Source organism: Tympanuchus pallidicinctus, unplaced genomic scaffold (assembly GCF_026119805.1).
Source record: "Tympanuchus pallidicinctus isolate F22 unplaced genomic scaffold, pur_lepc_1.0 scaffold2, whole genome shotgun sequence".
Lineage (NCBI taxonomy): Eukaryota > Metazoa > Chordata > Aves > Galliformes > Phasianidae > Tympanuchus > Tympanuchus pallidicinctus.
This window is the reverse complement of record NW_026294721.1, coordinates 36,484,360-36,500,849: the sequence shown is the minus strand read 5'-3', so window position 1 is coordinate 36,500,849 and position 16,490 is coordinate 36,484,360. Positions and strand designations below refer to the sequence as shown.

Sequence of the window (16,490 nt, the reverse complement as noted above, 5' to 3'; positions counted from 1 at the left end):
ACATGGGATATTTTTCTCTGGTAAGACAGATCCTATAAAAATCTGGCAAAGAGATATGATCTTGCAGTTGAATATTCAATTGCAACATTTGAAAATCTGCAGGTAATGCATTTACATCAACTGAAAATAGAGTTGCAAATATACAGGAAAAAAAAAGCTATTTTTTTCAGTCACCTTGAAGCCTATTCTGAAATTCTTTTACCAAAATGGAAAGCACGGATGCATATTCTTCACTGTTCACAGGGCTGTGTTTAGCCAGTATATTAAAATGCATTAAATTATTTGCCGTAACTTGAGTTAACAGCATGCTGTGCTCCCCCACCCTTGTGGTGATTTCAGCCAAAACAGTGCTAATAACACACCTGAGAGGGAAGTGTTCTCAGAGCCAGACCAGGCCTCAGTGCGGAAGAGCCACTGCCCTGTCAGCACAGGGCAGACGGCGGGCTGTGGGTTGGACACACCTGATCTAGGGGATGGGACCCATTACTGGGATGAAGGACATGAGCATTTGAGGATTGCCCAGGACTTAATAACAGGATGCTTAGAAGGAAGAAGCAGAGGTGTTTAGCTGACCTGGGGAAGATGAGTGTGCAAAACTGAGAGATAAGGAGATATAAAGGACCGGTCATTTAAATAGCATGCCAGTCAGCACACCTGCCTGGTTTGGTCTTGTCCAATCCCATAAAATTCCTTGCTAACACATTCCTCTCTGTTCTGTCTGTATGTACACCTACAGGGCTCTAAGTGCTAATGTAGTCAAGAGTGCCACTGTGCACAGAGAGCAACTAACGCCATGATCACCAGCAATAAACAAACACAATGAGCTGATGAGTAGGCAAAGAGGCTTGGGAGCAAGAGGGTTCTGAGTGGGGCTCTAAGGGCAATTCTGGATATAACACCACCACGGCTCTAGGGTCAAGAGCTATGGGAGTAGGGGAGTCTGAGTCAGCTGTATGATCGTGTATCTCTACAGGTGAGATCTCAGAGGGGCTAGGAAGTAGAGGCCTGGCCTTCGACTGCATGCATCAGCCCATACCAGAAACTGGCCCAGGGCTCTATCCTCAAAGGCTTTTATTTCCAGGTTCAGAAACAACAGGCACCTACTGGGCAAACATGGTTCAGCCCAGTTGCTGGAGGACTCCACCTTGCACAGAGACACGTTCTAATCAGAAATCTCCGTTGTGCTCAGCCAGAGAGAGTAGCAGCTGAGCTCTTAACCACAGGGCAGTGGTGCTGCCTTCATAAGAGTACCCTCATCTGCTGGTCTTTAAGCTCTGGGACTGGCTATGGGAGTATACCCACATGCTCTGCATGCATGTGCCTGACAGGAATGCCCCTTCAGCCTGATGCCAAGGGGAGCAACAGCAATCTTGCCTCTCAGGAGTTTGGACATATGCTTAGATATATCAGGACCTGTTTTCTCTTAACAGAAATAGTTCCAAAATATGCCACACTTTTCCAAGTGCTTTTGAAACTATGTAAGTAGGTGAGAAAAACTGTTAACAGCATATGCATCAATTTACTACCTGAATGCATTGCTCATTTACTCCTAATTCATTAACAAAAAGTCTCAATTAAAAAAAAAAAACTGAGTCCACTGTTGTAATCAAGTGATGCCTCAATGATACAGCTATCATACACAGATTACCAGATCTCATTCACAAAAGAACTTCTCTCCTTGAAAAAACACTGTTTCAGAGAAGTTTTAGTTTGCTATTCAATTAATAAAATGCCTCAAGTACACAAAGAAAATGAAGTTAATTGTACATATTTAAGACTTCTAGCTTGATAGCATTAAACACCTCGGTCATGCCCCAAAGGTCTAAAACCATAAACAAAAACTGTCCAGAAGTACACAAAACACTAACAGACTGTCAAGAATATGTAAAATAGTTTTAGTATCATGAAAACAACAACAACTTTGCTGTAAGGTTGTCTGTGGTGAAGATTCAACTTGCTAGTTAAAAAAAGCCATGCAAGGAAAAAACACTGTCAAATCTTGTTTTATAATCATCTCACAATAAGAAACAAAAAATTCAACTATTACTGATATACAGGAACTTGACATAACAGCTTCCCAAATTTGTATGAAATACAAAAATCAAGAAACACAAACAGCACAGAATCTAGCATCAATACACGAGTATTTCACAACACACAAAACAGTCTGAAAAAAACCTGATGATGGTTAACACCCAAACATTACCAAATTGTCACTGTAATATTATGGTAATTTACAAGGAAGCAATTTCCCTCTCAATAAGCAACACTTTTCAGACTATTCCATACAGAAACAATTTTGGAAGGATGAACAAGTACACCAATTAAGTACTCTGTGGGAGAAAGTGTCCAACAATCATATCTGACAGCTGTTAAGGAAGCTCCAAAAACTGAAGGAACCTCGTTACTGGTGACTTCTACATCACACTATTTTTATTTACAGTTTTGAAATCTTTATGATGATTTAAACTCACTAGTGAAGAGTGTCACAGCTTGTCACAAAACAGGTGAGTAACAGCTTGATAATTCAGTTTCACTTTTTGAAATACAAAGACCACAAACAGCACGTAGTGAATTACAAGCCACGTGATGAACCCATGCTAAACAAAAATCATATCTAACAGAAGACACCTCCAGCTAAAGCACAGACAGTCAATACTGCTTTCCAAAAGTAATACACAGGAACAATTATCTATTTATTACAGAAATCCTACTTTTACTGATTTCCCCCCAAAAAAGAGTTATGAAAAAGGCATACAAAAAGTTTGAGGCACAGTCAACTAGCAAGGAACTTAAGCACATAAGTGACTCTGTAGTGTAGGGAGGGAATGAGGTGATGCTGGAAGGCAAAACAAAACAGACATGCAACACTGCTACATACTCCTACCTGTGAAAAAACTTCAGTGTTACAGCCAGTTTAATAACTACAAGTAAGTAGGAAGCTCTACAACATGCAGACGCAACGGGTGTCCAACCTTTTATCTTGCCTGGGCCACAGTGTGAAAAAAATCAACTCTCTTGTTGCATGTAAGATACATAACACAGTAAATGTAAGTAACAAAGCTGCGTTTTTTATTAAACAAGAAAAAAAAAAAGTGGGCAACAAAATTATAAAACTAGCAGGTTGGACGCACATGCTCAACAATTCTCTCACCACGAACATGAACCCAACAGTTAAATACTTGACTAAGAGCCAAACTTTCTACTACTTAGTATCTCATTTTACCAAAAGAAAACGGACTCCACACACAATCCATCTTGCAATCATTCAGTGAACTGTTCAATATGCGGAGACTTCACAATCCAGGATCCATAACCATGTTGCTCTAAGTAGCTGTGCAGCAACTTTTTAGCTTCCTGATACAAATTAGACTTGACCTGGAAGAGAAAAGGTAGGATCTTGAAAGATCTCAAGTATAATGGTTACAGTAATCTGCATTCTTCAATGCTATCATATAATATGCATAAGAACAAGCCTTGCTGAAAGCAAAGCCTATAAATTTTACAGTTCTGTTCATTGCTGACAGGATGGAAAACGTCCTAGAATCGAAAAACATGCTATTTTTGTACATTCAGTCATTCACTGGAACGGGAGAACTCCTCTGTTAAATACAACATGCATGTTTTGTGACATCTCTTCAGACCCAATAATATCTTTAAGACAGAAAACAAGTCAATCCTATGTCAATCAATATGTCGCCCAATGCAACCCTAAGTATACATGAACATGCAGTCAATTAACAAGCCGGTCTGCTTTAAAATAGTTTTTAAAAAATCTTTATTAGAAAAAAAACAGCACATGTGCAAAAAAAACACTCGCAGAATATTCTGAAAAGGAAAAAAAAAAAAAAAAAAAAAAGCTTTCAAAAAGTTCAATATGAAATTTTCAATTCTCCCACAAAAATACTTCATGGTAGAAAAATTATCTATGTATGGAATTGAATATAAAGCTGTGATTTAAAAAAAAAAAAAAGAATTTTCCTGCATGAAACTAGCCCTACTGTGAGAAAAATGTTTAGTCTTTAGCCACAGTACAGAAGTTTATACAGAAGCGTGTCAAGACTGATACAGTGGACTGATTTTACTTAAAAACAGCAATTTCAGAGATGCCCAGGTAAAAATTACAAGGTAATAATGGAATCCACCTGCTCATGCAAATCTAGAAAGCAATACAGAAAGTCACCGCAGCCAAATGAACTGGTTTTGAGAGCAGCCATCAAGAGACCTCCTTTATTTCTTCTCCCTTTGCAGCTTACCTTAGCTTCATGGTACGTAGTAACCTGAAGCAGGTCAGTTCGTTTTGCTCGCCCAGCCAGGCATTTGAAACGACTCAGCATTGCTGCCTTACAAAGGCGGCTTGCCATGGAAGAGCCACTTTTAAATGGTGAACTATAGGTAAAATAACAAAGAACACAGTAAATCTCAGTAAGAAATACACTACAGGTATATTGCCTTGATCGTTACACGGTGGGTTTTTTTGCCCCAGTGCTTTGTGAATTTGATCACGTGATGTTGCTTCTGCTCTGAATGAGCAGAGTTGATACAAGTCAGCAGCTGAGAGAACTATAAAATAAGATGACCAAGAACAGTTTTCAAACTGGAACTCATCTGAACTCTTTGGTAGTATTTCGAAAAGTAAAGCAATCACTAGAACATGTAATATATTATTTCACATTTTGGTACGTCACTGAAAGATCTCTAAAACTGTGTCTAAATACAGGATGCATACATTTAGTACAAGAAAGAATCCCTCTCATTTGAATTATACTGTGGTCTTTACATGCAACTTAAAAGCTCAATATTCAAATGCACACAACAGGCTAAGCATTTTCAATGCAAGGAATAAAGAAAAAAATCTGACCTTTCAGTGACTTTTCCATTTAGCCCATCCACAACTTCCAGCTGCACATCTGACAACATCCAATTCAAACTGAGAGACCTCTGTTTTACATCCACTTGAATTGGTTGTACGGTGTTCACCAAGTAAGTAAACGATCTGTTGACCATGTAAAGCACTGGAAGCTTTGCTGTGAGCGCATCGTCAATACGTTGTCTTATAGCTATTTCTAACCCCTTCAAACTCCTGCAATTTCCATTTCCTAGTACAAACAAAGCCAGTCACGTGTAATTACATCAACAAACAAAAAATAAATCAATAAAACAGCCAAGAACCCATCTGTTTCCATTGGTCATTGGAACATTCATTTTTTTCCCCAAAAGATTTCACTTGAAAAATCAGCTTTGCAAAACAAAAATACTGGAACTTTTTTTCTCTTTCAGAAGCGCCGTGATTTTCATTGGACATCTCCTTTCCAAAGTGGTAACTTTTCACCAGGACACCATGAAAACAGAACTTCGATGTTCTAGATTAGTAAACAGCCCAGTGAATTTACACAACGTTTGTTCATACTGAAACATATCTTACTCAAGAAAAGTTCTCAGGCTTTTACACCAGAAACTATCAAACTGCACACTTCCATTACACACTTGCACTGACTGCTTAAATGAATTTACTTTGGTCTGTTGCTTCTCAAGGAATAGTCATAAAATATCTACCAAATAAATACACTTTGGTCCTCAGCATCTTCAAGGAATATTCATATAATACATTACTATTTACTTTGAACAATGCTTAAGTGAACCTGAGAAGCTTTGTATCACTTCTTTTAAGTAAGTGCCCAAACTTCCCTACACCCATCAGGTAGCTGTTCTGTGCCACAGCTTCAATGTCTGGGGAGCTCAGAGACTTCTGTACCAAGCCTCATAATACAAGTGCACAGAGATTAAAATCTTGAAGATAATACTTGCTAATTCCATCACACAAAGAAATACGTACTTGACAGCAGCACTGTCTTTTTAAATGCTACAAAACCCTGACAACTCATTATCACCTTGATAATTTCTGTTCCACAACAGGACATGTATTTACAATGACCAATAGAAACGAGTGAAAAACAAATGTTTAAAAAAAAAAAAAAAAAAAAAAAGGAAAAAAACCCAACCACCAAGACCCCAAGACTCTCTCACAGAGCTGTTAAGCTCCCCTGGGGCAAAACTGAGCATTTTGGTGTGTTTAGTTGTATTAGAAAAGTTTTTCCACCACTGCTCATTTCTACCATTAGCCAAATACACCATCACCCTGAAGTCACCATATCTGACCAAATAGTTAACACAGCATTCATCAAGTATGTGATACTTTTTCAGTATCTAACATTTTATCCATTATAAAACAATATCTAAATAAAAACACAATGACAAAAGAATGAGATAAGAGTTTTACATCAGAGCAACTCCAAAGCAAGTGAAAACAAAACATTCTGCAGCTCTTTGGAAAACAAACAACTTCATTCAGTTCACTATTTTAATTTCATTATAAAATAGAATCAAACTTGAAGATGAAAACATGGAAAAAAGACTGAAGTTTAAGCTTACCTACAAGAATAGTGTTGATATACACTGGTTCAATGAAGTAACTCAGCAGCGCTCCCTGAACACCAACCACTTCCCATTTTGTTAACTTGTCACTAGCTGACATACTGATTACTCTCACAGTTTTAGAAGGACAAGAAAGAGAAAGATAAACTTTGCCTTCTATAGCAACATGGAGACACAGCTCTTCAGCAGCTTGGCAAGCAGTTAGAGAATGTGGATTAAGACATCTAAGGAAAGACAGAAAAAGAAATCTCAGTGAGGAAGAACTCGAAAATTATTATAAAGTGCTGTTTCTCCACACACAGCCAATCACTTCTAAATAAGTAACTTCCTTCTAAAAACCTATCCTTAAATTAACTCACTTGATACATAAGCCAATCTGCTGTATCAGAAGAAAGCATTTTCCAGAGTTTGTCTCTTTGACCAGACCAGACAAAAAGAGAAAAAAATAACACAGAATACGTGATCAATCAATCACTACAAAGTAGCTGGCAAACTGCATCCAGATTCATTAATTAGTACTTCTAAGAACAGGTTATGATACAGAAAAAGAAATACCTAAAATCTTCAGCAATTCTAGTGGGAGAAGCTCCCCCAGTCATCACAACTGGGGGTGAATTGGCTGCGACTTCCAGCCTGCAAATTGTTTTCTGAACACCAAAACACAGTATGGAAGAAGTGAGCTGTCTTGCACGTATGAAGAAGTTTGACTGTATAAGTTTGAAGGAGGTAAACCACCATACTAGTGCTAGAGACAACAAAATAATACTGCTCAGAACAACTTTGTTAAGTCATTGACTGCTTCAGTTAAATCTCAAAACTATTAAAATTTCAAGAATGTAACAAAAGTTAGAAAGAATGGAGGCAAGCACAGGAGTCTATGTGCCTCATCAAGTGTGCTCATTACCCCTTCCCACCACCCCACAAAGCAGAACAACCTTGTGCACTTCCCATAGCATACACAATTCAAGACTACAGCCTAGACCTGTGGTGCAAAGGACGACATTAAGCCACCACATTTGCTTTCTCAATGTGGAAATTAACACCATCTCAGAGTAGAGGTCAATAGATAATCAGATAATCTGTAATAAAGTAACAATCTGAAATCACAACCTACATACAAGTTTTGTGTCCCAACACGTTATGCTTACCACAACCACTTTGTACACTAACGCTTTCAAAACACGGAAAAACTCAGCAGAGGCTTCCCCGCTATTTGTAAACATGTAACAACGGGTATTTTTCACACTCGTGGTGGTCACTGAAACTAATGAACTTTCCATTACAATACCTCTGAGAATACCTGGGTACTTACAACTGTGTTTTTATCTGAGCAGATCCTTTTGGCAGCTGATTCATATAGAGATAGATATTTATATTCCGCTTTAGGGTAAGCAGCTTCGAGTCAGGTGCTGTGCAAAACAGGGATTGCTCTCTGTGTGCTGGATTTTCATTATAGTACAGCAAAAGATGTCGATAAAAATATCTAAAATGAAGCGGTGACAACAGGCATGAGAGATACTAAATTGTTTAAAAATACGTGAACATTCACATTTCATTTACATTGACTCAAAAATAATCTCAAAGGGACACACTAAATAAATGCAAATGTACTTGTATTTACTCTCAGAGAAGTAAAACTAAGAACTGGCTACAAAAGTAGTGGTAACAACTTGTACACAGAATCTCACCGGAGAAGAGAACGTCGTGCAGTAACGATGGCATGGCTGTCGTGCACCACTCTTCCCTCAGGTGAATAATCATTGCTGTAATTACAGTCTCCTGTTCCTAGAGCTACGACTTTATGCTCTCCACCTAAAAAGAAAACATAACATGCAATAAAACACAATGGTCAGTCAGTCAAAACACAAAGAGGTGAGAGGTCTGGAGCACCATTTTTAAAAGGAGCAGCTGAGGGAGCTGGGATTATTTGGACTGGAGAACAGGAGGCTCAGGAGTGACTTTATAGCTCTCTACAACTGCCTGAAAGGTTTTGGAAAGATGGGTGTTGGATGTTAGGAAATACGTCTCTGAGAGAGTCATCAATCTCTGGCACAGTCTGCCCAGGGAGGTGGTGGAATCACCATCCCCAGAGGCTTCAAGGAACATTTTGATGTTGTACTGAGGGACAAGGTTTAGTGGGAAATACTGGTGGTGATGGTCAGTCAGATTGGATGATCTTAGAGACCTTTTCCAACCTTTGAGATTTTAGTCCAATTCCTATTTAAGACAGCATACTGAAACACACTGAATATTTATGATGAAGCCACCAATAAAGAGTATGACAAAGAAGAGCAGCTACTGCTTACATGCAAGGTCAGAAACACATTGAATCAAGGCTCCTAGGGAGCACAGGCTAGACTGCTTAAGCCCCAGAATCCCATATCAAAACCAACTTGCCTTTCTCAATGATGAAGGCAGCCAGTGAACTGCCACAGCTTTGGTACTCAGGATTTTCAGCAGTCAGGCTGTTAAACACTCCTTCAACTGTCTGCGAAAATTTCTGATATATATGGTGTCGTCCTTCTAAACAGAACAATAAAAGCCAGCAAGACACAAATGTGCAAAGGGAAAAACAGACAGAATCAAGCACTGAGCAGATAATAAATTTACAGACATGGTGAAAGCACTAGCACCACTTGTGCCTCTGACAATTACAAGGATGGATGTGAATAAACAAAGACAAGAATACTGCTAACACTTCATGGCTTTACTATTCAAGGTAAAGTAGGAACACAGATAAAGTTTATCAGACATGGTAGTTCAAAGAAGGACAGCAAGGCTTTATCTATTCCTATCTCTGATTCAAGATTTTAGTTGAAGAAATTCACTTGAGTTGTGTCTGTCAGCATTCATCCATGTGCTACTTAAGCGACCAATTCTTCCAGCATTCTTTGAAGACAACACATATAAAATAACAGAACCTTCGTACAGATCACAAAGCGTTTTAGAAGAAGCATTAAACAAAATTAAAGTATTTTCTTTATAGATTCAGATCACACAGCTAAACAAGATTACTCCTTACCAAAACTGATCCTTGAAACATCAATAGAGCTTGCTGGAGTTTCAGGCTCAACCAGAATACGGGGAGGACCTGAGGATTCAAGACAACTTCCAATAGGTGTCAACAATACAAATTTCAAAACACCAATCAAACACTATTTGCAACACATTTAACCTTCTAATTCTTTAAGAATTAGAGATTTTTTTCTGGAGTCCTTATAAGAATAGAGTTATTTAAGCAACAATCCTTAAATAAAGGTAAACATTATGGTAACTTCATTCTTTTGCAAGTAGTAACACAAAGCCAAGGACATAATTATAAAAATTCAAACATACTCAGAACAACTTGATACTGCTGTAATCTAGCAATTAGTAAATCAAGTGCAACAGATAAATTAATTCCTTCTGCAGTTCTCCATTCTGAGCCAAAAACTGTTGCAACTCATAGTACAGAGGAGACAAAGAATTTCAAAACTAAACAACAAATAACTTCCAAAAGGACTCAAAACTGACAGAGGTTTTAACACCAAAGCATTTCACAAAGCTACACAGGGATTTTAGGTAGAAAAGCTCTAAGCAAATCTTTTGACGTTCTGCTCAGGTACTGCTTTAATATTTACTTGACTTTCCAGAAGCTGGTGCCACCATATACTCCAACTTCAGTAGCTCATCAAGAGCCAATTTAGCTGCATTCTGCTTAGACTCCTTCTTGCTTCTTCCTAATCCAGTCTTGTAGTAAACACCATCCAACACAGCACTAATGCCAAAATAAGGACTTATGGCGTGTCCTTTTAAGGAGAAAAAGAGAATCACGATTAGTAACACTAAAGAACGTATTCTTTTCCATAGCTTTATGCACTTAGATTGACTTCAAGCATCACTACAAGATGAAAAGATGATTGTAACAAAATACCTTTCACCTCCACAAGTATCCTGACAGTTTTCATTCGCTGTACTTCTCATAAAGCTCTCTTCCAGCTCTAACAAGTATTAACAAAACACCACGTTTTCCGAACTGCCTGGCAAAATCACCACACCAGTTCCAAGTGTCAGCAGGCATGGCAAGCAACCCATCATCATCAGCTGGTCAGACAAACAACAACTGACAGGGGTAACAAAGGCCCTCTTTAATTAAAGCAAGGCAACCTGTGACAGAACTATGCCCAGCAAGGGAAGAAACTGAATGCAACCCAATAAGTTTATTAATTATTTGCATTTCAGAGAAGACATGCATTTAAAAGAAGTAATCTTATGCCTACAGAGAGCAAGATAAAATAGCTTAATAATAATAAGGGAGCAGATTGGAATACATTTACAGAGCAGAGCCTTCAATCTCTCCAATGGTTAACTTTTCCGTACTGATGAGGTATCTTGTAAACTCAGCCTGAATTCACAGAAAATTTCGACTATGGCAACCGTGAGAAACCTCTGTAACAGCAGTAAAGACTGGGAGAAAAGAGCTTATCCCTATCCAGACCTCTCTCCTGTCACCTTTCTGAAGATTTGAGAACAAGAAAAACAAAGAAGAGTTGGGACAAAAATCTCAGAAATAGATCACGTTAAGTAATATTCATCTTAAGCAATATTAAAATAATGAGGAAAAAGCCCTATGTAATGTAACGAAGAGGCATATCTACCACATGGTATGAGAGGGATAAATATTAAAAAGGAACTATACCAGAGCAAAAAAAAGCAGCAGAAAAAAATAACATTTCAGCTCAGGAAAGTTATCAGATAACTTGCTAATATGGAACCTCTGCCTGATAGAGGGAACACTGAAACACCTGAAATGAGGAAAAAGACTGCTGTTTAGCCACAATACACAATTATTTGTAGTAAATTTTGAATGAAAGGATTAGACTCACAGAAACTGGAATACAACAGCATACTACATCTGATTCAACTTACAACTCTTCAGCAGAATAATGGAATTCCTCATGAAAAAAATCGGGCTGGCCCTCCTCCAAATCATCAGCTGATGAATTCTAAGATAAACGAGTAAAAGTTCTGCCCACATCATGCAATCATCCACTGAGGCAAGCAGGCATTCAGACTACTGCACAGAAACCTTGCTCAGAACGTTATATGCGGCCCTGCTCAGAACGCAGCCCAAACTGGAATGCATGTAATAAAAGGACAACTTCTCTTATAGAGGAATTGCAGGAATGCTCAGGTTTGCTGACTCTGCTCCCTACACAAAATAAAAAATAAAAAAAGTTCCAGGGCAGCAAACAAAAAGCTGCACTCTAAAGGAGAACAACTGCTTCTACAGGAAGAAAAAAAACAACACACAAAACTGGGAACACGGCAGTCATGAGGAAGCTCAGGAAGCTAGAAGCAGATTCTGATCAAAGCACAACAGCTCCAGAAGGGCAGCAAGCAGCCACGAGAATGAAAAAGGCAATCACTTCCCAGGGAAAAAAAAACGCTCATGTGAGGAGAGTGAAACCAACATTAAAAAATGAATAAGTAACTTGTGTTATTGGCATCAATGCCAGCCCAAGAAATCGAATCATCTCAAACACAACTGTATGTAAAGAAAGAAGCATTTACCTGCCACACCGGTCTCTTTAAAATCAAGCTGCATGCTGTACCTCTGCGCAAAGCAGTGCAGGGCTGACACCGGGTGAACTGCGCCCTTCTGGTACCCCGCAACGAAGTCTGCCAGCCACGCGTCCTGCACCACTGCTGGCTCTGGGGACGGGCGGGCTGGGCGAGGCAAGGACATCGCTGCAACGAGACCGAGGAGTCAACACAAGAAAAAACTGAACGCTCTCCTCAACAGCTTGTTTGGTTAAAAGAAATGCTCTGTAGACAGCTCCCGGCGCTAGAGAAAACGCACTGACAAGGAAACCCAGCAGAGTGCCAAAGCCACACGAGGTTCCTTCAGTAGCAGTAACAGCTCGTTTACACAGCCAGTCCCAAGAACGAACTGAAAGCTATACCTGGGTTTTCTCTCGTCTTCAGGGCGCTCGGTCCGTGCCGGCCCTGGGAAGGCGCGAGCCCGAGCCTTGCAGCCGCGGGGCTCAGCAGCAGGGCGGGAGCCTGCACCAGCACAGCCTTCTCCTCTGCGGGCTCACAGACAGCCGGCCCAGCCCTCTGCATGCTGTCACTGGTGGCGGCCATCCCCGATCAACCTGACGGAGCTCAACAGGAACTGTGCCAGATGCTGAAGACCCTGCCGACCGGGAAGCACCGGCACGTGGACCTCAACCACCACGCCGCCGCCTCCAGAGCCAGCACGGCCGGCGCTACGAGAGCTCGAGCAGCCAGCACCTCACGGCCCCACACCGCTCGCCACGTGCCGAGGCGCGAGGAAAAAAGGCGCTCAATGGCTCGGCGCGAGGAGGGGCCTCGCTCCGCGCCCTGCGTCCCCGCGCGCAGGGCGGCGCCCACAGTGCGCAGCCGCGGCCCGCAACGGCGAGGCGGTAGGCGCTCTCGTCGACAGCGGGGTAACCGCCTTAAAGGAGACTGGATGCAGATTTACACTTAAAACACTTTTTTAATCAAAGAAGTTGAACAAAAAAAAAACCCTGTACAATAGTTAAATTTTATTACAAGTGTAATAAACTTAAAGATTTTTAGCACTAAGGCGATCACAGTTTCATAAGTTATATTTATATAAATTTACACAAGTCTACATTGACAACTCGATTACCAGTCACATCAACAAAGGGGCTGTGTTATGGCAAAAGAAGTTTAATAAAATTCACAGTAAATCTGCAATATTTTGAAGATGCAGGAATCATATTGCACAGAATAAACCAGTGGGTGCTGAGAAGCGACTGCCAGTGTTTGCGTGTTCCTTCACAGAATATACATTGGTCGTAACCATGCAATACTTCCAATACAGAATGGTATCAAGTACCACAGTAAACAGTTACTCACAATGTAAGTTCTAAATAGAGTAGCAAAATGCTGTTAGGTTTCTCTTTAAACCATATATAAACCTTGTAGTAAAACACTTTGATAAAAATCAAACGGAATGGTGGTTGTCACATTATCGCTTCAGTACTCCTCTTTGTCTTTTCCTTTCTTTTCCTTTTCGTCCTGTAGCGCAGTACCGAGTTTCTTTATCAGAACTGACAGAACCTTGTCCAAAGGATCCATCACCCCACGCTGCAGCCACTTGGGGATGGTAGTCCTGGCGTGGTGGAAGCCCAGTTTTTGGAGGATGTAGTCAACACCAACAGGGTCAATTTTTCTCCCAGTCCAGGATATTAATCTTAAAAAAAGAGAAAAAAAAGAAAAAATCCAAGAAAAACAATAGTAGGTGGATTCAATCTCAGGTATAGATTGCAACTAGCTTTTTGGAACTACCTGCATTTAGCATTAACATGCATCTCACCTTCCAGACCAGCACTAACAGCCAAACAGAAAACTACTACAGCATCCATGTAATTGATCCATAGCAGCTGAACAGTATGGAAACACTTGTGGTGTGAAGGACAGTACCCATAAATAAAAGGCATAGACAAAGAGATTACTGGTAAGTCTGCTTGTTACCTGAGTGTGGGCTCCAAATGCCAAGTATTGCAGATAAATTCTCTCCAGTCAACTGTAGTGTAAGTAATGCTTTCCTCTGCTTCTCTCTCTGTGGAGCTGTCCTCAAGTACACCAGCAGAGTTTTTCTGCCCTGGACGAGAAGCCAAAATGCGAGGAGGAAAAATAGCTACAAAATGGAAAGGGGCAGAAAAAAAATAATCAACCAGTCAGTTTGAGCATCTAATCTCTTAAAAGAAATTCCAGAGCACGTTTCCAACAAGAGAAAACCATCTTGTGTTTCACCTTGTTTTGTAAGAACTTCTGAATTTCTAGCAACAGTTCTGGTTTCAACAAAGCATAAATAAAACATACCATAAGGAAAACTTAAACATTAGTAGGTGGTACAGGAATGTGGAATTGTTTCCTCTGCCACCCAACCCATTCATATACAGAGTATTTCTTTCAAACTCATCATGGCACACAACAAAACATATTGCATTCCATAAGCTACATGCAAACACATACTTAGTTTTTAATTTTTTTTAATTGACAGCATATTCTGAGCAGGAGGATGGTGGGAGATTAATTAAAATCCATCTTTGCCCAAGGGCGTGAGAGGAACCTGAACCCAGCTCTTCCCTGAGTTTAAATCCTAGAACACAGAAAAAGAACAGCAGCCCTTTCCACCTCCAAACAGCACAAAGAATAAAATAGATACAAATATCTGAATTAGGACTGAATTTAGAAATACTTTAGGTAACAGGAGCAGAATGCCCTGAACAGCAGAGACATGGTAGTATGCTATTTGTACCATCTGTAGGCAACTGCTCTGCTTCCACTCCTCTAGGACTTAAAGTCAGCTGAAATGGTTCCCATGCAACGCTGCACTTTTTGCTAGGTGCTAGAACACCTCCTGGCTTTAAGCTCCCCTCCCCAAAATAGAACAAGAGAATTTGGTTAATGTAAAGTTAAATTTCACTTGTCAGCAATTTAAAGAGGTAGCTATCATCTCATAGCACTAAGCCCAGACTTCAGATCTCAACAATATTTATAGTCAATCAGTATGTAATTGTTTGACTAGTGTTACCTCAGATACCTCAGATACTAATAGCTTACCTTTTTCTTTTTCTTTTAGATAAGCTGACACCAAGTCATGCAGAAACATGATCAATTCAGCATCCATAGTTACACAGATATGGTCTGTAAATTCAGTTACCACACTGCATTCCACCTTTGGTTTAACGCTTGTATCTACAGTTGGATCAAAATAGCATTAATACATTTTAAGTACATATTGCATAAAAGTATACTGAATTTTAATACAAATGATCTGTAAATTACACTGCTGTTACAGAGCAGGCATTTCCCCCTATTCCATTTGTAGTCTGCAGGTAATATTTTGGAAATAGAAGCATGACATTTAGGTTCTTCTCTCCTATTTCCTTTTTCAGTACAGGCCTTTTCTAGCTTATAAACCAACTTCCTCAGAACAGCCAGCCTAGCTGAAATGTTCATTTTCATTTCTTAGCAAATGGGTTTTTTTTTTTGCTTGTTCGTTTCTTTGTTTTGAAAGCAACCAGTATCAGGACTTGGTCTTCACTTCCTCGTCAGAATTCCCTCTGCATTTCATTACAAAAATGTGTCCTTTATTGCATATGTCTGCTGTAATTTCTAGAAAAAATCCTCTTATCAGCACAGTATTTTTGTATTTAACCCCTTATTTATGAGAAACAGCTTTAGATCAAGGAAAGCAAATAACAATACCTTGTAATGAAGGCTCTTGAGGCTCTTGGACATGAATAGATTTAAAATCCAGCTGCATCCTTGGCAATGCAAAGATGGTTTCAGTTTCATGGTTGTAACTAGAACCACCTCTGAAACCACTTAGCAAGCTTGAGCTTTTCACAGTTGTGCTGCTCTCTGGGTTATTAGCATCAACATTTCGAAGTAAGTTTAACTCTACAAAGACAATGGAAAATACCTTAATTCAGAAACCTTTATTTAAAAAAAACAAAAACCAAAAAACCAAAACAGTTCTGTCAGCACAAAGAATGACAAAATTTTACAAAATTATATACTGGCAATTTCATATACTGAAAGAAAAAAAAACCTTCTAATAAAGAAGAGGGGAGGAAACATATGTCAGTACTGTAACATACAAACATTAATTTGGATGGTTAAAGATCAAGTTTTATTCATCTGATCACCTTATCACAACTTTGTTCTAACAATGAATTTTCAGTTAACTGAAATACAGACAATGGATTCGAAGCATGCCATCTGTGTTAGAAAATAAGACAGGACTTACCCTGAAAATAAATGTTTTTTATGGATGCAAGTGGCACCTAAATTCACTAGGCAGCACTGATATAAAAACCACTATCAACCAGCTATCCAACTTTGTCATGATACTTTCACTATAGCATACATGCAACATTAGCTATATTGGCTATTTTTTCAGTTATTAAAATTTATGACAAGACAAAATGTTAAGAAAGGTTATTACTTCACTCTAAAACTGTTGTTCATATTCTTTAACCAGCCTTCCAGAAAAACCAAACAATCAAAAG

At 39.3% G+C, this 16,490-nt stretch overlaps 2 protein-coding genes across 12 annotated transcripts in view; both read right to left on the bottom strand.

Annotated features, from left to right (window-relative positions):
• Nucleotides 1-1,987: 1,987 nt before the first annotated feature.
• Nucleotides 1,988-12,834, bottom strand: ADAD1 (adenosine deaminase domain containing 1). Its single transcript, XM_052681567.1, has 11 exons — nt 12,381-12,834; nt 11,989-12,165; nt 10,056-10,223; nt 9,458-9,526; nt 8,833-8,958; nt 8,124-8,247; nt 7,748-7,918; nt 6,433-6,659; nt 4,862-5,099; nt 4,257-4,389; nt 1,988-3,378 (listed from the first exon to the last, which is right to left on the bottom strand). Exons 1-11 carry the CDS (start codon nt 12,559-12,561, stop codon nt 3,265-3,267), a joined length of 1,728 nt encoding a protein of 575 aa, XP_052537527.1. The 5' UTR covers nt 12,562-12,834; the 3' UTR covers nt 1,988-3,264.
• Nucleotides 12,835-12,917: 83 nt separating this feature from the next.
• BLTP1 (bridge-like lipid transfer protein family member 1) overlaps nt 12,918-16,490 on the bottom strand; it is a 109,798-nt gene continuing 106,225 nt past the window's right edge. For all 11 annotated transcript variants that reach the window (XM_052681555.1, XM_052681556.1, XM_052681562.1 and 8 more), the window contains 4 exons: nt 15,685-15,879; nt 15,037-15,171; nt 13,942-14,107; nt 12,918-13,660 (listed from right to left, as the gene is read on the bottom strand). In XM_052681555.1, coding sequence (XP_052537515.1) covers nt 13,444-13,660; nt 13,942-14,107; nt 15,037-15,171; nt 15,685-15,879 — 713 coding nt within the window. In that variant the 3' untranslated portion in view covers nt 12,918-13,443. The remainder of the gene's footprint in view (nt 13,661-13,941; nt 14,108-15,036; nt 15,172-15,684; nt 15,880-16,490) is intronic.